General features: G+C 41.0%; 1 protein-coding gene across 1 annotated transcript in view; it reads right to left on the bottom strand.

The window, feature by feature from the left end:
- Positions 1 to 25,796, bottom strand: part of THSD7B (thrombospondin type 1 domain containing 7B) — a 269,081-nt gene that overhangs the window by 146,041 nt on the left and 97,244 nt on the right. Inside the window, exon 8 of the mRNA XM_068407870.1 lies at positions 3,910 to 4,101. Within this exon, the coding sequence (XP_068263971.1) occupies positions 3,910 to 4,101 (192 nt within the window). The remainder of the gene's footprint in view (positions 1 to 3,909; positions 4,102 to 25,796) is intronic.

The following is a 25,796-nucleotide window of genomic DNA, read 5'->3' as shown; positions in this document are numbered from 1 at the left end:
CAACCTTCTAAAATATTGTTTCCCCATTAAACTAGCCTTGCATAAAATTGTATTCCGACGCATAATGGAAACAAAAACAGGCAAAGTATATTTCTGAGTTACCTTATTGATACTCCTACACACAGCCAAGTTAATTCCATTTAAATGCCAGTATCACTCAGGAAACATGCAATTAGGTTTAAAGACAAATTAAGCATTATTTTTATGTTCATTCTCCTCGCTAATTTCCCAAGGAGGAACATCTCTTTCTAATATTTGGGCTCTATTCACGCGTTGCCTTAAAGAGCTGAGCTGTAGAGGGTGCTGAATTGTACTGATGGAAGGATGTATCAACCAATACCCACATCTGCAAATCAAGGCTGGGAAAACCTGAAAGACAGGTTTTGAGTATGAAGCCTTTACTTTTTTGAAGCAGCTTCCTTTAAATTGGTGTCCAAAGATTCTGCTAAGCTACTGCACTCTGTCAACAGCTCATAATAAATCCACAAAGTACAGGAGTTTGAAGAGCCTCCCCAGAAGCTTTAACACTCCAGCCAGGAGCCTGAATTTATCCCATCAAAGCAACAGATGTTCGTTGCTCAAAAGCTAAGGAGTAATGCAGTGACACTGTAACAGTAAGCATTGTCATTTTAGGAAGAAAGAAGTAAAAATGACTAAAATCAAAACCATTCTCTTCCAGGAGGGAGAATCTGGCAATTTGTGACAATCGAAGTGCTGCAGGTTTTGAAAGAACTGAAGCGTTGCGGCCAGATACCACAAGGTTCAGAGCACCTTCACACCCTACTAAAATCAACAGGAGACGAAGAAGGTGTATTGCTGCTCGAAGGGATGCCTATGGTCTTGCAGGACTGAACCTTCTCAAATAAGGTATGACCCCAAATGGCCACAACGAATAGTACAGAGAAAAGAAAGAGAGGGATAGAAATTTCGCAGCACCCTGATTTGGATAATCAGTCACATCACCGTTCACCTTTTCATGAAAATGTACTGTTCCACATAATGTTCAGTCTCTGAAACGTTTAGCATGATGATAATGTAGAAAATGCCCCAGGTACCTTATTTTCCAGAAGATTTCGACTTGGTAGGAAAAATGCAGACCAGTTATTACTCTTGTGTGTTTGAGCACATGTTAAAAAAAAATGTAGCAAGCAAATGGTAAAATGTCTGGTCCATTTGGAAAAAATAAAAGAAAAGATTTAACTCAAATTTTGAGCTTCCCAGGGAAAATTAAGGTGTTTTTTCCAAGAACACCCATGCTGGTAAGGAAGCTCTCCTAAACAAGGGAGAGTAATAACAAGGCAGTTTTAACTTAAGAACAGAAGAAAAGCCGCATGGCCCATCCAACCTAGCGGTCTGGAGATGCTGTTTAGCAAAAGCACAAGAGCCTGGCCACTTTCTGCAGTTCATTGACAACTTTTGCACAAGGAAAGCAGGACAGCACACCACTGCCTAGCCATTCTAGTAGCTATTTACAGACTTTTTATGGACCTGTTGTTCATCAGTTCCTCTAATCCATTTCAAACCTGCTGAGACTGCCTTCCTCCACAATCGTTTCCTGCACCAAGTTTCGCAAGTTTACTGCGTAAAGAAATATCTAAAACCCGATTCAAACCAAGCCCCTCTAGTTTCCTCAACAGCCTCCTGGTTATCGTATTCTGGGATCTGGTGAACAGCTTGGAGAGAATGACTCAAGGGTTTGAACTGAAGTCAGCCTGTGGGATGGTATCCACAAGGCTTCAGACAGCAGAGCCCCAGCTAACATCGCCTCAGTCGATAGAGGGCAAATGAAACATCACTTGCAAAGGTACCAGGGGTCTGTACAAGTTGGTGGCTCAGCTGTGAGCTGCATACGAAAGAGTCAGAGAAAGCAGGTAACATAACATTGCCTTAGTATTGCAGTGATAAGGGTATTAAATACACTTCCACTCTCCACAAATTCAAATCAATCACTATTTATCTGTATGCAGATCTGCAACTCTGCACAGCAAACCATTGTACTCATTGCTAAAGATGTACAGAAAAAGTTGGAGAGTTTGATTTTAACAGTTAATTATTCCTTCCTGAGAAACTCAAAGTATTCAGTTCAAAGCATGTCATTTTTAGTTTAGTGTGTTTCAGGTTGAGATGACTGAGCTTATGTACTTCCAGAATTCACTTCTTCAACACTTCACTGTCATAATTCCATGTTTACCTGTTATTTGCATTTCACTACTTCCATGGAAAATATGAAGCCAACTGTGTTTTTTATTTTAATTATTCTCTAGCTCATAGACTTTCTTAGGAGTAGTTATTATCATTCAATTGACATTTTTATAGCAGTTTTCATCCTGAAGGGTCCCAATTTTCTTTGCAAGTGCTTATAAGGATGTTTATGTGAATACAGACCATTCACATGAGTAAGGGCTTGCAAGATCAAGTCCACTGCCCCACAAACAGTGGGTGGCTTTAATGGTAATTTACAAAATAGCACTTAACAGAGCTTGTCCTAGACTAGACCTGCATCTAAAAGTGTTTTGCTGCTGCATTAGCTGCACATAGTACTGACAATAGTAGATATTTTTGTTGTGTCAACAAGGCTTTAGTCTGTTAGACCTGTTCGAGTTTTATCAATTTTTATGCTCTTGATGTGATACCTTTCAAATTCTGTGTGATAAAGGAACACATAAGTGAATTACCATATGTGTAACTGTAGTTGGATGACTACACTTCTAATATGAAATACTTTGCACAAATAATTGTATCACTGATGTTGATATGTAAAAATCCAGGTACATGATGTGTCCATGAAGAGTCAGGGGGAAATATATATATATTCATCAAGAGCTATTTACTTACTACAATAGAAAAACAAGAAGGTCAATACATTCTAGGTCTGCATTAATAAAATAAACAGGTCCGTTTCTATTGCCTCACTTTTCACAGCTCACTGTTCTTTTCTAAATCGGTACTAATGTGTTCCTATATAAAGACACTCTCTTGATGAGTTTGTGTCATGCAGCAACTTCATTAGTATAGGACGTAGCTCTCCTGAAGTAAATTTACCCCCAGACTGGCCCTCAACAGACAATAATTCATAGGCTGAAGTAAGTCATTTTGAACTGTGACAGAATTTATATAAGTAACACATGCATTAACACAAGCCCATAAAGATCTTTTAGTCGCTAGGCAAGAAGTACAGACAAATATTAAGTATTATTCCTCATCGTTACAGTATTAGTATTAGCTCTGATCTAAACACAGTTTGGCTGAGGAACGCAAGTCAAGTCATTAAATGAACAAACAGTGATTAATCCAGAATTTGTATCAGCAGTAGTGTGGCCAGCAGGACTAGGGAAGTGATAGTCCCTCTGTACTTGGCACTGGTGAGGCCGCACCTCGAGTACTGTGTTCAGTTTTGGGCCCCTCATGACAAGACAGACATTGAGGTGCTGGAGCGAGTCCAAAGAAGGGCAACGAAGCTGGTGAAGGGTCTGGAGAACAAGTCTTATGAGGAGCGGCTGAGGGAACTGGGATTGTTTGGCCTGGAGAAAAGAAGGCTGAGGGGAGATCTTATTACTCTCCACAACTACCTGAAAGGAGGTTGTAGCGAGGTGAGTATTGGTCTCTTCTCTCAGGTAACAAGCGATAGGATGAGAGGAAATGGCCTCAAGTTGCACCAGGGGAGGTTTAGATTAGATATCAGGAAAAATTTCTTCACTGAAAGGGTTATCAAGCATTGGAATAGGCTGCCCAGGGAAGTGGTGGAGTCACCACCCCTGGAGGTATTTAAAAGACGTGTAGATGTGGTGCTTAGGGACATGGTTTAGAGTTGGACTTGGCGGTGCTGGGTTAACAGTCGGACTTGATAATCTTAAATGTCCTTTCCAACCAAAACGATTCTATGAGTCTATGAAAATGTTTATCACTCACCCTCAGCTGGAAGGGCCAGGATGGTCCTACTCCTGCTTTGACTGCCCTCAGCATTTTTACTGGAGCATGAGCGGGAACACGGAGACCACGGGGACCACTCGCTGATGACACAGTCCGTTGCACAAGGGATTTCACAAGCCACAGCTTCAGGGCGGGGGAGCTCTGAGCAGAGGTGATGTGGTACTTCTTCACCTGGAGCAAACAAAACAAGACAGGCATGGAGGAAGGCTCAGCTTGGTTCAATATCCATGGCCTACATCAAACAGACAAACTTTATGTCAAACGTCCGCCTGCCCATGGAGGAATATACTACAAAAGAGCATGTGGTTAGGCTGCAGGCTTGAAAGTGCAATACTTGAACAACTAACTTATGTATTTCTTCAGAAGAGCAAAAGAGAAAAAAATGTGTTTCATGTTTTGTGCGTGACATCTTGGCCACAGTCCACTTTATAAAGCAGATGAGGAATGAGAGAATTCCATCAAAAGAAAGCTGTAATATCAATTATCAACAGAACTGATGATAATTTCCCCATATTTACCAGCAATCTCCACCTACACAACCTATTTTCCACAGTACAAATTGTGCAGGTCGACACAGAAAGCAGTTTTCTTTTGCCTGTAGGCCAGAGAAGTGTCTGATAGATGTTTTGGTCCTTCTCCTGCAACCTCACCAGAATGAACCACTATTACTTCTGACTCTGCTTCTCACCCAAAAACTAGGAAATCCAAAATTACGGATCTGTTAGACCCCACGCATCCAAGGGAGAAATACTTTCTGTTGGAGATAAACCAAGGGACCTGGACCAAAGCATAAGATGATGAGAAGCATCAGACCCCTTTCAACAAGAAGGTAGGACACTAGAGACTCGTGGGGAAAAACCTACCAACCAAAAGAACCATTAGCAGAAGGAGCAGCAAAACAAAGCACATGAGGGATGTCATATGGAGTCCAAAACATGGAACTATTGTTTTTAAAAAGCAAAATAAAATATAATTTTATTATAACAAAGGAAATGTCCAGTAATTTTAGTAATTACATAGAATTTATGAGGACATCATAATTAATAAAAATTCATAAAACGTAACTCTCTTAGTACTGAATTACACCTGTTGTCTTACAAATATAATTTAAACCATGAACAGACATGACTGACTTTGTTACACAGTTCTATTGATTGGTGTTTCTGGATCCTCATGAATTTTCAGCTACATATCAGAAATTTCTGGAAGCTCAAATCTACCTGTTTATAAACAACAAGCTCATACTGAACATTACCTCCTCTTTTGCCCTTATAAAAGTTACAAAGCTCTCCTTCGAGGTTTCTTTAATTATGAACCTAGGAAAAAACATAATGACTATCCAAGGCTCAATTACACGTAGGAAAAAAAAATTAAAATTTATAACGGCAACAACTGGCTCTTTCACCTCATGCTACAGGAACAGGCTCTGTAACAAGGCGGCCCAGGATGCAATTATAACTACGAGGGCAGAAAACTGTACGGCTTTTGCAAGGCAACACGTGTACGAGTGAGTAAATAAGGGAGGCAGGCTGCTAGCGACAGTGCATAAAGCTGTCAGTAGCACGGTGGTATTATCTGCAGTTGCATCCCTAAACGAAGACAGGCTCATCGCCCTCAAGGTACAAATAAAACTTTTCAAGCATATTACGAGAAGTAACGGAGAATCTAGCAGGCAATCAGACTGCAAGATATGGTTACAAATACTTTCTTTTTATACTCCCTTTCCCTTGCTCTTGTCTGGGCTCATCAGGACGGCTCCCTGTGCCCAGCCTTTGCACTGCTACTTTAAGTCTACTCAATAAGAAAACGGAGACAACCACCCTCGCCCTACAGACAGCCCCCATCCTTCAGTACCGAGTTTGCCACCCCTGCGAACCAAGTGTAATCCATCACTCGCTTCTACTAGCCCATTATCATATCACCACTGCTGCTATGGACGCTCACATAATGCTGAGAACTATCTTTAGAGAAAAAACAAACATGACAACCCCAAATAAACCTGAGCGCCTTATTCCAGCTGTCTTCCTGAGTCATTTTAGTGTCAAAATCCCCACTAACATTTTGACAGCTTGTCTGTACGGTGGCAGATAACACGAGGGCATCCTGGGCAGGAGTGATTTTAGTAGTCAATGGTACAGTAGCGTCAAGAGATTATATGCTCTGGTGAAGTAGGGTAAAACATCTGTCCTCCTATTGCTGACACATACAGGGAAGCAGGCAAACAGTCAGCGACAGGCTTCTGAATGAGAAGGGATGGGCTGGGACACCAGCCCTGCCAAGCGTGTCCCGCTCCCCTCCATCCATGCAAGAGGTTATCTTCTTTATATATGGACTTTATGGCAAGGGAGCACCATGAAGTTCACAAAATTCTGAATTTAGCCCAATTTTTCCACCAATCAGATTGTGCCAGAGATGTAAGCATTAGAGAACACCCTACTTGCTGAAAGCCACAGGTGCCTTTCCACTGATTTAGTTTGATTTTACAAAGCCCAAACCACTCCACTCAGAAGATGGCTCAAAACACTTGTCTCCTTTGGGGTGCCTTCCTCCACCCATGAGCCCAGGTGCCACAGGTTTTTGAGTGACCACCCTGTGAGGAAGGAAGGCAAAGGAGCAAAACATGCTTTTCACTACTTCCCTCAGTGATTTCTTTTCACGCTGGATTTACAGTAGGTGACAGCAACAGCAATGCTGCAAACCGAGGCTACAATTCATGGTTCCTCAGCAAAGAAAGGAAGCTTTGAGTTTTGTTATAAAGAGTTTACCACCCGCTGCATGAAGGTACAATTCAACACTCACTTTGATTTACTTTATAGCTCTATTTGCTGTGTTCAGGTTTAATTACTGGCTTGTATTACTGCAGAAAGGGAATGTTCTTCTGTACCAGCCGCCTGGCAGAGAATTCTCAGAAAACTACCGTATACTACAAAGGGAGGTAATAATCTTTCATTTTCCATGAAAAATACTAGTACAGGATATATCTGAAGTATGCTTTATGCATTGTCACGGATTTACAGGGAATATTAAATTCTCCAGAGCTTCCAAATTGCTCACCCAGTACCTTGAAGGTGCAATTCTTATCTCAGATATTCTGAATAATCTTTCTAGAGGAAGTTTTTTTGCTCTCTAAATAAGACTAATGCCTTTAAGCACCTAAATTATGCATCTGAATGCAATATGAATTCCCGTCCAAGTACGCATTTAGATCTCAAGACACAGCATCTGAAATCAGCCCTGGAGAGCAGCGGGGTGGGGGATCACAGCAGAAGGGTGCCAGTCTTGGAGAAAGCCACTTTTCCTACAGGAAAAACAGAGAAGGGGACAGCACTGACCATGACAGCTACAACTTTGGTCCCTGTTAGAATTTTTTAGATAACAACCCATGACATTGCTCTGAAGTTCACCCTGTGATAACCAGGAATTAAACCCAGATGGCAATCGAGGGACCCAGTCCCTCCTGGTCAGAGCCCAGAGCAGCTCCTTCTTGATGGGAAACTGGTTCCTGTCTGCAACTTGCTGTGACATTGGAATAAACTGAGAACATCATTCATCAGTAAAGGCAAAAGGACAAAAGGCATTTTCAAAGAACGAAAAACAACAAAAAAGAAGTCCTAGGTCTTGTGGGGTCCTATAGTTAGCTTGGACCAGATCTAGCCCATCCAATCCAACCTACCCCAGAGGTTACCAACACTACCTTTGTTGGCTCTCTTCAGCTACAACGGACTTGCTAATCTCATCTTTTTTCTCCCCCTTGACACTGTCCAAGTGCCCAGAATTAGTCTCAAAGAATTATGTTTACTCTGAAGAGTAGTTTTTCTGCTATAATAGTACAAGTCCACAGCTGTTACTGAGATGCAACTGAAGCACTGCGTAGGACGGTGACTAATTGACAATCAAACAGTTTCATCCTAATGTTGAAGATACATGGGTGAAAGGTAAGTGGGGCTCAGATTTAAGAGAACCTCGAGAAATGCTTTCTATCCTTAGGGTAAACACAAACAACTACTGCTAATAAAACCACGTGTGTGCCTTTTAGCCATCACCTGTGAAGCACAACACACAAGATCCAACCTCTGATCTACATCAGGTATAAGAATTGAACCAGTATCTCTGGCATCCCAGGAGCCACAGCGCTCCCTCTCACATGCTCTTTATTTCTTATTTTAAGCAGAGCTTTTGTTCTCAGCCTTGCTGAATGCATGCTTTCCTAAAAAAAAAAAAAAGTTTTAGTTAAGAAAAATGTTAGTTTTCTATTAAAAATGTTTTATTGCAAATATCCTGACCAGCTCTAATGACTTCTTTTTAACTGATTGACTCGTACTTGAGTAGTACAGTGATCAATGCTAAATACACAAGATATAGTCCACAGATAATATTTTTAATATAGCAAAGATTGAATCCATTTTCTTCCAAAGTCAGGGTGTAATAACTACAAGAGAAGACAAGCATGGCATTTTTGGAAATATATTTGCTAATAAAGTTGATCATTACCTAATGTACCGGTCCCTAATTTGAATTCTTTAACAAGGTAACAAAGCAGCTACATGGAGAAATACAATTCTGAGTGGAATTTTTTATTCATCTTAAAAGCAAATTAAATTCTTCCCAACAGGGGAAACAAAACAAGGGATGACATACAACCCTGCTTGAACTAAAGAGCTTGTTTTTTCCAGCAACTTAATTTTTTTCTTATTGTCTTTTCCATCCTAGAAGGAGAAGCCACTCCGACAGTCCTGAATAACGCACTCCACGGCAGGGCACTGAATCAACAGGAACATTTCATTCTGAATCAGTCCAATATTAAGCTGCATTTACATACTGAGCTACTTTACATAATGCCTTGCAGAAATCACAGCTCTGGCACATCATTCTCATTCTTCCCAGTGACCTGTGAGCTCGTCCCCTATAACGCAGTTTGATTACTCCTGCCACAGACGTCCCTCGTGGCTCAGGAAAAAGGGCATGTCCACCGGACAGGATACAACTAAAGCAGCAAAAATACAAATCCCATCAGGCAGCAGGAATCGAAAGATCAACTCAATAACAAACCGAGTATCCTCCTTCTGACATTCACCACTATACCATGCTCATTTTTGAAAAGGAAAATTTGAAAAATTACTTTGAAGATTTCGGGTTTGCACATGCGTGTGGAGCCTTGAGAGACCTCCATGGTGGGGAAAGGCTCAAGACCAAAGAATTGCATTTCAGACTGTTCTGCATTGCTACCGAGAAGTTCAGAAAATTTATTTTTTGCACAAATGACTGCTGCAAAAATGCTGCATATTTAATGACAATTACCGGTTTGACATCAATATTTCTCCTCATAGCAATTCAAATTATTCAGTGGAAATAATGAAGCTGTCATCTAAAATACTCTACGTATCGTAAAATTTTATGTCCCACTTAAATCTCAGAAAAGAATGACAATAAACTTTGATTAAATACTTGCCTGTAAGAGAATAAGATGTCAACAGACTAGTAAATTCAGAAAAATTCCTATTGACTGTATGCCAGTTTGCTAATGGCAATTGCATCCAGAGAAAGCTGTCTGCTGACAATATCTCGGCCTAGGCATCTCATCAGCTAACGACAATGCTACATTTAAAAGCAATAACAATCAGACTACAACAATAGGAGAAATTTCTTATCACCATTTTGAATGCGTTCATCTCATAACAACATCCTGGATTTTTTTTCCATGTTGCATGACCAGCTTTAGAGATACCTTAAAGCATCCAGGGCTTGCCACGTTCAGTTGTCACTGGGAGACCAATGTCACACTTCACTGAAATCCCTGGCTCCTGGTTGACTTTTCTTAATGCCAGTAACAGGTAAGAACATCGGAGAAGAGCGGTGTCAGTTTGTCAGGGAAAGCAGTGGCGTATGGAATAAATTTAATTGCAGTGGTCCATCACTATTATCAGAGCCCCATGGCGGAGGAGAGGAACACAATAGCAATGAAGACGAATGAAGGTGAAGATCTATCACGAAAAAAGATGAAGCAGCGAAGAAGAACAAGCCATTCACAATGAAAAAGAGGAAATAAACACGACAACGAGGATCATTCTCAGGAAAAAAAAAAAAAAAAAAAGAATAGATGAGACAATCATTGAGGATTTGAGGCAAAAGACTGACCTGAAATGCAACTATGAAAAACAATGCATTAGATTAAGGAAAAAACATTTTTAACCACATAATGCACAATGAAGTGAAAAGGGAACAACAACTCAGGAGAACAAGGAAAAAGGAAAGTAGAATGAAAAAGTATGAAAACCAGACAGAACAAATGTGCAAAAGAAACAGTATGTCTGGAAATATGTTACAAAATCACCATAAAATCAGAAGTCTTGCCCAAATCCCTCCATCACTGTCCCTTACCTATGTCCAAGTGATCATGACAGAGGTTATGAGAAAAATGATGAAGAGTATGGAAAAAAAAGTGGTATTTGTTTTTTCTTTCCTATATACCCTCTACTCCAATTTGGACAGTTTATCCACGACTGTTTTCCCTCTTCATGTAAATGCACATAAGAAAATGGATTTGTGACTCTAAGGAAGCTCCAAGAAAGCGAGTGCAGGGGGAGGCACGTCAGCGAGCAGCTGCCAAGCCTGCGGAGAACATCCCGGTGTACCTCTACGGAGTATTACACAGCAGCTACCAGTCTCAAGATTAAAAAAAAAATATATACACCTGCCTGAGGTTAACCTACATAAGAGATTGCCTCTGATGTATTTCCCATCCCACACAAAGACAAGCAGTCATTTAAAGGAATTTGTTACACATTCACCTGCTGGCCTTGGGCATAAAAGCAGAATTAATTCCACCCTGCGGCTGTTTGCACAACCCCTCCTGAATTAAGAGAAATTGTTCACATGGCAGCTGAAAGTAAATATGGGTTCACTGTATTCCCAGAGAAGAGCATAGAAATCCAGTCTGCTGTTCCTAATAATCAACACAGCGCAGCAATCTGAAAACATAAAGTATAAGAACTAAACATAATCCCTATTAGTGTTCTGGGGTTTTTCCCTCTCTCTTTTTACACTTTTTTCTTTTTTCTCCATTATGCCTTCTAGTTGTAAATGAGGTGGGTTGATCAAGAGTGATTGCAATTAAGATTTATTGTTGAAATCGGTGCTGTAGTATAATTGAAACAGGTGTCCCTCTATTTTCTTCTCTTTACTGCTTTGTTCCAAATGCTAATCAACATAAAATATTGTAGAAACCAATTACACAAATAAGTCAAATGTATTAAAATACTATAAAATATACATATCTTTCTAAAACTTTAAGGAAAAAAAAAAAACCAATTACGAGTAGACTTTTTTATTCCAATAGTGTAGAGTCCACTTCAACTTATATATGTGTACAGTGGGGCAGAACAACTTTAGTGGAAGAATTCAGGCATTTTAATTTAGAATAAATAAGATGGCATTTTATTCCCACTGCATCACAGCCGTAAATTTCAAAACATTCCATTTTTGCAGACTTAAGGTGCCATCTTCACTCTCAAAACTCTGAAAAAAAATTATAAGGGACTTATTAGAAAGGGCAAACTATCGTAATCGTGCTCTCACTCACTAAGTGACCCCAAAAGGAGCAGTTGTGTGTGCATGCACGGAAAGGTGCAATGCTTTTATACCTACTGGTTTGATTATTATGATTTTTGTTCTGGTTATGCTACTCTTAAGAATGACATACCTTGCTGGCTTGCTCATATCCATCAAAAGGCTATGACTGACTGTTATCCAAGCATTATTCCCAAAATAAGTTAGCAATTTGCCATATATTGGGAATAACAGACTCTTTTTCTCTTCTAGCCCCAGAAATCGCCCCAAGAGTGAGTTTGTATTAACATAAGACACTGAGAAATTGTAAACAATGGTGCAGCAGATGAGGTTTATCTAAGTTGGCAAAAGTCTTGTTTTCAGATACAGTGAATGCTAATGATAATAAATAATTGCAAATACCATCTGGACTCTTTGAAAAACATCTTTCTCCAAGTTTGCAACTGAATCTCTGCAAAAAGAGGATCAATGCAAAAGAAAATGAAAACAGTAAATTAAAATTAGATTTATGCCAACTACTTGAAACTAAGTGCTCATTTAGAAGCAGTTAACACAAAAATGTGTTCTAGTTCAGATGCAGAGTCTGGCCTAATCCCATAAAGCAACTCTGAGAGCTTCCACAGTTTATCAGGAAATGTTCAGAATTTGCAGGACCAAATACTAAGCTATTTTTATTTTTATTATTACTACTAACAGAACCAGTTTATTTTCCAATTTTGTCTCTAATTGATCCACAAACTTCAGAACAGAGTGGTATTAATAGCTTTTAAAAGATTGCAATAGAAGAAAATTCACACAGTAACACAGATGATCATCAGTCAAGGGTCTCAATAAATGACTGAAATCTGTAGCTGACAAAAGCAATGCAAATTGCAAACCATGATCTTTGGTCATTGAGTAAAACCTCTTAGTGTACGTCCAGTTTTGCCAAGTATTAACTACGCATCTAAACTGCAGAAGACATTTTTCAGATGGGTTAAGTTACTTCTGGCTCATGTACCCTGACCTAAGCTTGAACCATTTTTACATAATAAAGTTGTGAATTTTAGAAGGAGTGTTTAATTTCCACTGTATTTTGCATAGATCATTTAGTACTTAAAGCGCAGATAAATCAAATGTAGGAAACACAATATTAATAACATTTTCTGTGTGCTTCCACTTTGCCCATGAGGTGGAACTTTAATTACATCATTAATAACGATGCCTACATTTTCAGTCGGTAGTGCATCATTCCTCTAGTGCCATTTAAAGTGCATTTGGTCTCTAAACTGCTCCACCCTCTCGAACTGGTTCACTGATTATATTGTAACAGCAGCCTCATCCTGCTTACAACTCAGCTACAACAGCATCAACAGAAGAATTTAAAAGCAGGAATCACTTATGATGACCTAAACTGTGGAAGGTTTATTTCGAAAAGTTTTCCGTTATTTCCTGTGTCTAGAAAGTTTACATAGATTTAAAATTCGCAGTTGTTCTTTGGGGGGAAAAAGAAAATTTTAAAAAAAAAATCTATCACTGTTTTCCCCTCTTATTCAGAGTCCAGATTGTCTCAAAACCGTAAAAAAAAAAAATATCTAAAAGCTGGCATCTGTGACTATACTTTTTACTGGGAAAAAAACATTGTTTCCAATGAGGGTTTCCAAGAGGAAAACTCTCCCCATCAGCAGCACAGGACCTTGTATTTGGGATTGTAATTAAAAGATGACAAACAACAGATCTGCTAGGGTATCAGAAAAAAACTGATGTGTATTACTGCTCAGAAGCCTTGAGACACAACTTGGCCCGAAGCTTGCTCTCCATGTTACCGGTCCAGACAAGGCAGCCCGCTCCACTTCCTTTTTTCTTGTCTAACCAAGCTATTTCCCATGAAAATGTTCAGTCTTTCTCAAGGGTTTGGATGGAGGTGGATACTACTGCTTGAATGTTTACACACCAAGATGAAGCATCCTCATAGTGTCGTCTGGCAAAACGGGGCATTGCCAGCAGAGCAACGTCCACCAGAATACGGGCGCCGTGTCCCCAGGAGGTCTCTGTTCGGTGGGGCACGCTGACCCGCCACCACCACGTCCTTCCAGAGTTCGAACGTACGGATGGGCTTGGTCATGGCAGCTGGGTTCAGGCTCTGGTACAACTTGAGCCAGACCATTGCCTCTGACCCCCTTGCTTAAAAGCAAAATAAGGTACGTACACACTTACAGCTGCTGATTTTTTCCAGAGTGGTGAAGCTAAAACCTGAAGACCTGTATTAAAAAAGGCTTATAAGAAAGGCCATTGCCCACGCTTTGCTAATGTCCCCTGGGCTCACAGAAAGACAAGAGAGGAAGATGACAGAGGACAAAGTAAAGGGATGGTGAGTGGAGAAAACCCAGGAGAAGGAATTATCTTTGATGTCAACATTGCATCGAGCTGGGGCTTTCTCAGAGATGCTAAAGCCAGGATCATGTGCTGAGCTGGCAGTTCAGACAAATGTTTGCCAAGTTCAGAGGCACCCACGCCAGCATCTGCTCTCCCATGCTGACCTACTCCTTATTTGCTCCAAAGCAGAAAAAAAAATATATATGAACCACAAAGCACTCAGACAGATACCAACCAGTCGTTCCCTAACAGGTTTTCCAGCTCTTGTTGGAGAACCACTATTTTAACTTTACTACTGGATTAAAGGAAAACACAGAATCAGAAAATGAAATCAAATGCACACCCCCCCCATCCCCTTTTCAAACACCCTGAAGCGTCAATGCTGTCAGGAGGCATTTGGAGACGCTTTTCAAATGTAAGAACCGAAACAGAAAAACTGGAGAATATCTGGATAAAATTTGGTTTTCTACCACTAAATTTCTTTGTGTGAAAAAAGCAATAACCTCTCCACAACTCAGAAAATATTTCTGTTCTGATTATTCAGCTATTAAAATGGGAAAGTGTCATTTTATGACAATTGCTTTCGGCAGGAGATATTTTACACTTATATTCTCAAGGAATATGCACATAAGGAGGAACAATATTAAAACCTTCAGCGTTAATCTGTATTTTCAAAGCTAAGCACATTTTGACAAACTTTCTAATAGACACTGTTCAAAATTCATAACATATAAGAGCATGATTACATTACTCTAATTTATTTTTTCTCCTCTCATGCGCAGCAATAAAATTTTACCTTTGAACTTATATTTATTACAACTTTTACTCTGCGGAGGGCATGCAGGCACAGAAATATAATAAAGCTCTGCTAATTCCATACATTATTGAAATCCTAACACCACAAATGGTATCTTACTGTCTTCATGCATACTTAAAATTTCAATTCAAAACCCATTTCATTAAAAGGGCTGGTTAAGCAACAGCATGCTTTTTTTAAGTTTGTGGATTAATGTCACAGAATTATATTTTATATATTCAGAAAAAAAAGTAGGTAATACTAGTGTTTGTTTAGGTGTTGTAAGCAAAAGCTTGATAGATGTTAAATAATTGAGTGCTCCATCCATCAGACTCCTAAGTACTACAAAATTGTAGAGAAGGGAAGTGCTAGAGAGTAACCTTTGCTTACCCTCAGGTTGCTGTAAACTGGATCTAATTCCAGCAGTAAAAATCCCATTGACTTCACCAAACTGGGAAGCGTACAGCTACGCAGGAATAGTTTCCAACCAAATGAGGCACAAACAGGTGAGAGCCCAGAAGGAATTTAGACCATGAAGATCAGGGGTCATCAAGTAACACTAATGATACCTGGTCAATGAAAACATCACAACTGACATACAAGACAAATTTTGGGCATCTCTTATCTTGGTTGATATACTACTAAATGATATGGCAATCCAAGTCAGCAAGGGAGCAGCTCAGGCAACCAAATACATGACACAGTGCAAAAGTTGACTCAAACTGCAAGTATAATACTGGCACAACCTCCTTTCTCTTCACAAAGGTCACTTCGCACATTAGCCCCAGCTTCATTGATTAGCAGCCGAGATAACGACTGCTCACACGCACCTCCGAGTCATTGGGAAAAAAGATAAGGGGATGACTTTCTGCATACAACGTCCTCATCACATTGCTCGTAATTGTTCAATCATAGATAAGGTACAAACAGAGAAAAAGCAGCAGAACAGACTACTCTGAAAACATAACAGAAACAACTTAACAACCTTTACATTTGGGACCCAGGCATCAAAAACGATAGCTACTATTACTGCTGTAATTACATGGCTGGGACTCAGAACAATTGCGTTTTGTTCCCTGGAAACATGGCCATGTGATGTTCAATGGCTCCTAAACCTGTTGGAACAGACCTTCCCACCATGGCCAGTTTGCAGAATGCCCACAGGACCAAACACCTGAACACTTGAAGACACGCTGCCAGAAATGGTCCAAACCCACCACAGGGTCCATCAGCCCCATCCTCCTGAAAGCAGACTACGGCAGCGTGACTTCCACAAGCATCAATACGATCACACGAGGGGAGTTTTGAAAACTCCACAGCCAGGACTGCTGCCAGGCCCTGACCTGGGCTTCTCTAATCACAGATCTCTGAGGTGCACCAACACTGTGATCCTTCCAGAACGTTACTCTGTTCCCACCCCATCTATGTCCCTACACAGCCTTACAGGCCACCACTGAGGAGGAAGCCTGAGACTTTCACATCTAAATCCTCATCAAGTGAACTACAGTAAAAATTCTCTGCCTGTGAGTCAGTAGTGGTCAGAATTCAGCCTCCTGAGCGAGCTGCAGGATAGAAATGCAAGGGAATAAAAAGATGGAGCCAGTTAAGCTTTTTGACCACAAAATATCAGACCAGGCTGGGGAAACACGTGAGGGCTGTATTTTAACTCCAGCACACAGACATAATTAAGTTGCCACACTGTAGGATTTCCCAGAGTTTAGTAGGACTCAATGCATGATACCAAGCTCTCGCAGGCTCAGTTGATCAAATTTAGGCTACTGAGCTATTCTGTGCCATGCTAAGCCCGGATGGGACAAGGCAAACTTCATCTTTGCCTGAGTTCCCTACAACAAGCAGCAAGGCAGGGAGCAGTTTACCCTAGGAAACTATGATGTTGTCTCCTACATTAAGGCGATCTTCCGAGATCAGTTATCCCAGCTGCACAGACAGAATTTAACAGAAATCCTTCAGAAACCTGGTCTCGACAGCGTTTGGTTTAGAGAGGAATACACACTTGTTAAAAAGGAAGGGGAAAGGTTGCTTTGAACTATGTAAGCCGAGCAAGACTTCTTCCCTCTCAAGCAGTTAGTTGAAATGTATTCCCCCACAGATGGAAAACACTTTAAAGTCACCTCACTGGCAACATAACCTCCCAACATATCAAAAAACAGCAGGAAGTGTTGAATTAATACACGTACACTAACAACCACTCTTACAATCATGGATGTTTAATCTAGTTTTTCACTAGCTGACGCTGTACACCATGGCTGCTACGTGGTGTTGAAGCCTTGAGACAGGGGAAGAACTAGAGGGAAACCGCTGTAAAGCAGGGAACCACAGCAAAGCAGTCAGAGGGAAAAGTCTCTGGAGAAAGCCCAGAGCAGAACGCTATCAGCAAAAGAGGCAAGGCAGATAACGTTAACATCTGGACTGGGATAGAGGAGGGAGGGAAGGGAGTTAACGTGAGCACCGGGGAAGGCTGCCTCTATATTCAGTAATCATGGGACTACATTTCGATGATGTGTAGAATACTTCCCAGCAACATATAAGATGTTACCGCTTATGTGCTGTGTATACAAAGAAACACAAACAAAATGAGTTTTCAGAGAGCGTGTAATACTGGCTGACTGCACAGGATAAGTTATTACATACCAACCGACTGCTGGAAAAAGGAACTTTTATACACCTTTGGGGTCTTATCCATATATCTCAATGTTCTGGACCATGACAAATGACTGGATAACAACTCTTACTCCCCTTGTCATTATCCATCTTCTTAGGAGGCTTATTTCTTCAAATCCTGATGATGAACCTCTGTAGTCACTTATCTGAGCAGCGAAAATTTATTGCCTTTACTAGAAAATGAAATCCTCCTCCAGGAGAACTGCAATGGACACAAAAGGGCAAATTTGCACCCTGGAGTATGTGGATGCATTTTCTTTCTCTTTAGTGGGAATTACATACATTTATCCCATGTCAGAATTTGGACCAAAGGGTATCTCCTGTGTTAATAAGAATGGCTAATTTCCAATTAAATAAGCTTACAGATCGCAGAGATGCCCTAACGAGGAAAAAAGATGAGGCCCCATACTAATCCTGCTTTCAGTGCACGTATTTAACAGGGCTGCCAAAGCAGAGTCTCCAAAATACTCACTAATTACATTGGATTGCCTCCAGCCGCTGTCACTGGCAGGGAATGGGCAAAGTTTGCAGGAACCAACCCACCAAGAGTTCAAAGATTATATTATTGTTTTGGGAAAGCCTTGAAGGAGTCAAGAGACAAGAGAAGTGTGGAACAAAGTACTGTGGGGCTGATTTGGATAGAAAATACTGCCCCAGACTGTGGACTTCATGAGCAGGTGTATAAAAATATTCTGGCACAGCTGGGAGCAGCCCCCACACTGTTAAGATGCAGAAGTGCAGACTAGCACTAACTTCATGGCGTTTATGTTGGACTTAAATACATGTTATCTTTAGCAGATACTGGAGCCTGTAGTAGAGACTAGAGTATAAAAAGAAGAAAAGCTGTAGAGCAGAGGTCTATAAATTCAGCTGAAAGCACCCATATGTGCCTTCTTTTCTTGTGTGTTCAATGGCAAGAGTTGGTACCCCAAAAGTGGTTGTTCCCAACACAGGGAGAGCCCAAACTAACACCAAAGGATGACTGAGGGATCCAAAAGTACATCACTGAAGAAAATCGAGTTCCTGCTTTTGCCTGATCAACTATGAGAACTAGCAAATCTGTGCGAGTCACATGTGACCTTCAGAAGGAGCAGGACTAAGAACAACCTTTGCAGACTTCGTATCAAGTTGCATCGTTAGCCGTTAATTAGCTTGGAGTTAAAAACCTCCATTCCAGCTCCACAGTACAAGAAGGGTTGAAAGAACTGCAGGTGCCCAGAGTGACACCATAAATATTGATCACACTGCTCATTCCACTTCATTAGCCACGAAGTGAGCAATGGTCCTCAAGGGAGAGGAAAAGGCAGATCCAATTTTAATCAAACAGCCATACTAAAATGCAAACCTCATGGAATATTATTTTAATTATTGCTCTTTACTCATGCCAATTGCAGCCTATTAAAAAAAAAAAAAAAGAGAGAGATGTTTCTGGACAGAGAGCCAAAACCTCCAGCTGCCAGGAAGGTGCATCTACACTACATGAAGCAGCCCTACATAACGATACCCAAGTGAGCTCTGCAACCAGCAAAAGCAGTTTTCCAGCCCAGCACCTCACCCTGGGCTCGTTAGAACCGCAGTTCATTAACCAGCCAAAACTTCGTGCTACCGCAGCTATCGTGTTTCTCAGATACAAACTGGTCTCTAGCAATGAAGGGGCCATACAGACTTACTAGCTTATTCAGACCGACCTACGCAGTATAGTACAGAAATCCTAAACCATTTAACCTTCAAAATATATGTCTGGGAATAGTGCCAGTGAATATTTGAAAAGGATTACAGGAAATGTATTAGTTGTCACTGAAAATGAAAATACGGATTTCAATTGAAACTCTATATAAGGGGGAGTTTTTCCCCCAAAATCCGTTAGTCTAGCAGCCATGCTGAACGAAGGGAAAATTGTACAGCTAGCTCAGACTACGCAGGGCAAGCCGATGTACTTTTAAAGCTCCATCTTTATCTACTGAAATAAAACATTTTACTTTTTTATTTTTCTACTTTAATCAGAATATAACCTCATTAAATGACAGTGTGTGAAAAGAACACATAAACTAGAAAGAAAATATAAAAACTTTCTGAATAAATTAATGTTTATTGCTTTTAGACTTTGATATTCTGGTCTTTACTACTTAAATGCAGTTTAAATGTATTACTTGCCACGGCCTTTACGTTAAACCCAGTAAAAGTCTGCAATTTGCGATAAAATTCCTTATCTCTCTCTTTCTGAACCTACGCAAAGATCCAAGGTTAATTTGCAGATAATATTACTTCATGAAATAATTATCTTAGTCTATAGTACTTAAAATAGCTTAATTCAAGAAAAATATTTTTTAAAATGAAGCTGTCACGGCTGCAGGATGGAGGCTGCTCCCCCGCACCACGCGTCCCCAGAGCAGTGGGATCTTAGTGGGGTGCAGAGCCCGGGTACCCCAAGCCTGGAGCAGCCACCCATGTGTTCTGCTCGCCCGGGGGGATGCTCGTCCCCCGATGCCCGGGGGGATGCACACGCCCAGGGCGCAGACCCCCCTGCAGTGGGGTGGGAAGGGGACCCAGCCCCATGCAACCTCCCTGTCCCAGCCCCCAAACGCCAACAGCAAGACAGCCTGCCTTCCCCTTCCCAACCCCAGCACTTGCTGAAAAATTACTCTCTTGAGTCATTCTTTCTCATCCTGCTAATTTTTCCAAACATCCTTCTATTAAACTATACAAATATATTCATTTCGTAAACATCCCATTAACCAGGTCAGCATACAGTATTCACAACTTATTACAGAGCAGCACCAAATCAGTCACAGAAGCAATTATGCAATTGTAGAGCAGACAACTCACTTTAATCTTAATGTGGGGCTGGGGATGTACATGCCAACGTTCATTCACACGACTCATTCATTTCCAAGTATTGTCTACCATTCGTTTCCCCCTCACTTACACAGCACTTCCATGTATTTTGATTTGTAAGCTTTGTGGACTGTCAGAAAATATGAGCTTGGTGCTTCACCCTTCACGTAAGGGGTTTTCTTATTGAATTTAAGGGTGTTGCTAAGCTTCTGTCACCCAGGTGGAGAACGAAGCTGGGCTAGATATTCATATTCAAAACCTAAATATGTGATTATCTCACACACAAAAAAAAAAAAAAAAGAAAAAAAAAATCCTTCCAGAACTATTTAAAATAGGTGGTCATAGAGAAATCAGAGCTAAGATCATGGGATGCTATAGTCACAACAGTTAAAAAAAAAAAAGAAGTGGCTTTTTAAATCATAGCTTTATTTGAAGGCATTCATTAATTTAAGCATCTTGGGAAAACAGGGTGCCATATAATATTAACAAGCATATGCTCTGTCAACCACATGCAGTACCACAGACGTTTTGAAGACCTAAATAAATAATGGATTAGAAAACCTGGTCTAGCCTGAATTAATGCAGACTCCTATGATATAAATGAACAGCAGTAGTGGAATTATCTTCTTGGGATTTAAGTCGTATATAGCATTAAAAGTAAAGGCCTTAAGATACTTATCGATAGGCAAGAAACTGCTATCTTTAGATCTATGCATGCCCAGGGAGCACTCTGCTAAATTTACATTCTCAGGGAGTTTCTAGGAGAGACACCAAATCAGTCAGCTTTATTTGTAAACACCATGAAAAAGAACAAAACACCCTCTTGGCTCTAGTCTCCTTTGACACAGCACAGTACACCAAAACACTGCTGACTTTGTATTAAACTCGGGAAATCTGCTGAAACCTTGGGGGGGAAAATTCTCGCTACATTGATTTTAATGGGAACTCTGCATCTGGTAACAAAAAAAAGGAATTTGAACTTACAGATCATCTTGGTTTCTACAATGTCCTATGGGACCAAGGCCATCTCCCCAAGCCAAGGGATCCTATGGGACCAAGCCAAGACCCTTCTCTCCCCTGCTTCAAGCATGGATGGAGCCATTTCTACAGAACTGCCCAACAGGCCATCATTAAATTCATAAGGACCTACCAGTCCTGCTGGGTCATCGCATTTTCACTGCAAAAAAGACTTGGTATTTTATATCACATGAACATTTGCCAGTAGCATGAATAGAAAAAAACCCCAAATCAGGGACAGACTTAGGTGCAGTGCCACAGGAGATGTGGGAAGGGAGCACGGGTGGACCTCACGCCGCCTCGAGGTGACTTTGTCCCTCCAGTAAGCACCCTGGTTCATCCAGTCCCAGCGAACTCCCTGCTCACTTCCTAGGGGCAGAAAAAAATATTCTCCCTTCTTCCAGAAAAGTCACTTTTCAAACTGCACCCGCCTCCCACCGGACGTAGTGTCTGAATCCCCACAGACACCACCAGACACAGGACCAAGCCAGGAACTAACTTTGTGTGATTGTTTTTCCCTCCTCAGTGATATGAAAGGAAAATGCACTGCCTTCTGCTTGCATAGCCGCTGACCCAGTCCACATGGATGTGCTCACTCCTTCGTCTTTCTTTGCCTTTATTTCTCTTTCTGGGCTTGTTAACTACTGGGTCAATGTGAGGGTTCATGGGTAGCAACACCATCAGGCTACCGATGGCAAAATATAGACCACAGCTCCCAGAAAGACGCTGAACAAATTCATGCTTACAGTCCAATTCCCACATCTCCACAGGAATTTTTAAATAATGCATCTGTTTTAAGAATCATGATAAAAGGATACACTAAAATAACACAGTACGGGAAGAGCAGGCTTCAAAATTGGAAAATGCTTCCCAACAATACAGGACGATTCCGTTTCTAAAGAAACTCCATCTCGTATATACGTTCTCTTCAAAAGCTTTGCTCTGACATTTGCAAACTGCCTAAAGATAAAAACTGAACAGGCTGTTTATTCAAAAAAGAACTATGAAATACCTTATCCTGTTACTTGTTTAACACTTCTAAACAAAGGCAGTACCTAATTTGAGACAATTACAGACGTGCTTCATACAGACAGAAAGAAAAACAACAAACAATGGAATTTTAAATTGCTCTCGATCTCCTCGAAGAGCTAATCTTCCCCGATTCGCTAATTCACATTCACTCCAGCGCTCCACAAAAGCTACCTTTTATTAAATATGAGATTCAATTCACAGATAAACAAAAGGGAAAATAATAGCTTGGCTTCAAAGTTTTGGGGGAATTGGGAGTTTCCCCTTTTTATGCCTGTTGTTAGCCTATTTTTTCTTGTCACAGCTTCAGAGCTCAAGTCTGTCATCGAGGGCCACTGAACTCATGTTTCCACACAAGCCAGGATCTGTGTAAGGATCGAATCCCGTCCCACAGAGAGCACAGAATTCAGCGGGAAACCTGCCAAGAGGAAGATCTTAAAGAGCATTTAGGAGCCACATCCCATGGCTGTTTTCCCTGCTCTGCAATTTCTCTACCATTTCATCACATGTTCTTCTCTTTCCATTACGACCACCTGACTAATCACAAATTGCTGCCTAATGAAGAGTACTAGCACTACGATACTTAATTAGAATTAAGAGGAAGATTTACTTTCAAAACCTGTCAGACCAACATGCTCCAGAGCCAATCTCTGTAGCGCACAACTCGCCCAAAGTTTCCATGTCCTGAATTCTTAAACAAAAGTCAAAACTTCTTATTTAGAATCATAGAATTGTTTTGGTTGGAAAGGACCTTTAAGATAATCGAGTCCAGCCATTAACCTAACACTACCAAGCCCACCACTAAACCAGGTTCCTAAGCACCACATCTACACGTCTTTTAAATACCTTCAGGGATGGTGACTCCACTAATTCCCTGGGCAGCCTGTTACAATACTTGATAACCCTTTCAGTGAAGAAATTTTTCCTAATATCCAATCTAAACCTCCCCTGGCACAACCTGAGGCTGTTTCTTCTCGTCCTATAACTTGTTACCTGGGAGAAGAGACCAACACCCACCTCACTACAACCTCCTTTCAGGTAGTTGCAGAGAGCAATAAGGTCTCACCTGAGCCTCCTTTTCTCCAGACTAAACAAGCCCAGTTCCCTCAGCTGCTCCTCGTAAGACTTGTGCTCCAGACCCTTCACCAGCTTCGTCGCCCTTCTCTGAACTCGCTCCAGCACCTCAATGTCTTTCTTGTAGTGAGGGGCCCAAAACCAAACGCAGTATTTGAGATGCGGCCTCACCAGTGCTGAGTACAGGGGGAGTACTTTTTAAGGGGGGAGCCTTCCCCTCCAGCATCCATGAACCTCAAAACAAATGACTAAATTTGTTTTTAATCAGCTCTGCTTCATAAACAGCTTGATAGAAAGAAACTCAAAGAAAGTGCAACACTTATCTCTAATTTCCACTCAATGGCATTCAAAACTACCGCATAACGGTAGCTCTCACAACCATTCCTGTCCATCACGCAATGTGCAGCACCGAAGGAATTTCAGCTACAGAAGAAGCCCTCTGCAGGGCCACCCAGCAGGAAAGGATTAAATGACACAAAAAAAGCCCTTCTTTCCCCCTCCACTAAAAGGGCTGTGGTCAGAGATCAACGTGAGAAGCTGTCTGTTGAAGTTAGACTCAAATTATTCCCTTATATAAACCTCAGGAGAAACGTACTGCTGACGCCCCCAGCACAGCACGCAACCAGACCCTGGGTGCAGCTCCTTCACCTTCTCCGAGGAGCAGCGGAGCACCAAAGATCTCATGGCTGCAGGCTGCTCCTAGGCTTTTCTTCTACCTGACTTCCCCACATCTCTCCTCTCCGCTCCCCACACCCCAAACCCTCCTGCAGACTGAGAGGGAGGGAAGCCCCCAGCCCCACACGCCACTGGTTGTTACAGATACTCACTACCAGGTCTCCTGTCTGCAGAATCAGGTTTAATTTATTTCTTTTAATATTATCTGATGACAATAATTCGCTAGAATTTAAATAATACTACCTCATGCAGAACTTAACTGGCTTATTTTGCAACACTTTCTTATTTCATGGGTTATATCATGAGTTGGATTCCAGCCTGCTAAACCTCACATATAGAATGCAATAAAATACAGCCAGTCATTTCTTGACCCTAATGATCTTCTGTTTAATTTAAAGACTTTATACTGTTTTGAGCATTTCTCTTGGAAAAAAAGAAGTCTTGGCTAAAATAGTTTTGACCGGAGAATTGGGCAGTTTTCTCTCTATTAAGAATTTGAAAAATATCAGATGCATTGAAAACTGTTTTCTGGCTTGTTGTAGCCTGGCATCCTAAGGAAATCAGGATACACCACTGTGCTGTTTATCCATCTGCTGAACACCAGAAAATTCTGAAACCACTTATTAACATAAACAACATCTGACAGAGGGGTTGGACCCTTAAAGATTCAAACGCCTACTTGAAGTAGCAGCTGAACATCTGAGAAAGCCACAAACCATTGCTATCGCTGAGGGAAAGTTATCCCTCTGCTGTGTTTGCTGGCTGGACACAGGCTGGTCAAACACCAGTGCCCAGAAGGGGAAAAATGCTACAAGTATGTAGAACATGAAGCTTTCCTCTTCTGCTTTTTTTTTTTTTTTTAAAAGTATTTTGTGAAGATTTCTGCAGACTGTCACCTGTCTCTTCAATATGAGGAGTTCAGAAGGGCTGCTTAAATGAAAGGCTCACGCCTGCACAACTCGTGCTGGGCTTTCTTGCAATTTAGCCACAGGATCCTTCAGAAAAGTTGTGTGAATGGTGTCATATACATATGCTGTAATATCTGGTTAAAGAGAAATGGCTTAAGGACAGTATTGATGCAGAAAGCTTTGAATAATTCTATCTCAAGGAGATATTATGGGTAGGAAACTAAAGCCTGAGGAAGTTTTGAGGTCGCAGCTATGCAAAGAGGATCTAAAAGCACCTCAAAACTTCCTCGGGCTTTCATTTAAGAAGCCCTTCTGAACTCTCCATATTGAAGAGAGAGGTGACAGTCTGCAGAAATCTTCACCAGGTGAAAATACCACTGATGTGAACACTATGAACAGCCACTGGGTATTTCCAGAGAGCCCCTTTGTATGTATTAAAACCGACAAAGGTGGGACTAAAGCATAAAATGCCTTAAGAGACTCTGCTTGGGATGAGGAGGATAAAAAGATGTCATAAAGCATCCCCACTTCTCATGTTCCTCAAGATTATGTTAAGTCTCTCAAACGCACAGCACCCAGCACACAAACGTTACCAAATCATATACAAGGAGGGAGGAAAATATCTAGATATGTTAAACACTTCCTTCACTAGGAGAAAGGCAGTGAAATCTTTAACCACTTCTGGAACCTGTTTAATCCCAAAAAACACAACCCTTATGGATGAGATTCACCCTCACTGTCACATCTTCCATCTGCTCTTCCTGGTAACTTCAGCCGCCTTTGAGTCACAGATCCACAGTCGTGTCCTTAATAACACTTCTCAAATCGATCCTTCTAGCCTCCTTCCTCTTCTATCCACTTAAGTTAATTTTAGAACTTGTCATCTACCTACTACCTACCTTACAAATACAGATCAAGAAGGATCCTAT

This window comes from Nyctibius grandis, chromosome 9, assembly GCF_013368605.1.
Source record: "Nyctibius grandis isolate bNycGra1 chromosome 9, bNycGra1.pri, whole genome shotgun sequence".
Classification (NCBI taxonomy): Eukaryota; Metazoa; Chordata; class Aves; order Nyctibiiformes; family Nyctibiidae; genus Nyctibius; species Nyctibius grandis.
The sequence above is the reverse complement of the archived record's forward strand: the minus strand, read 5'-3'. Positions and strand labels throughout refer to the sequence as shown.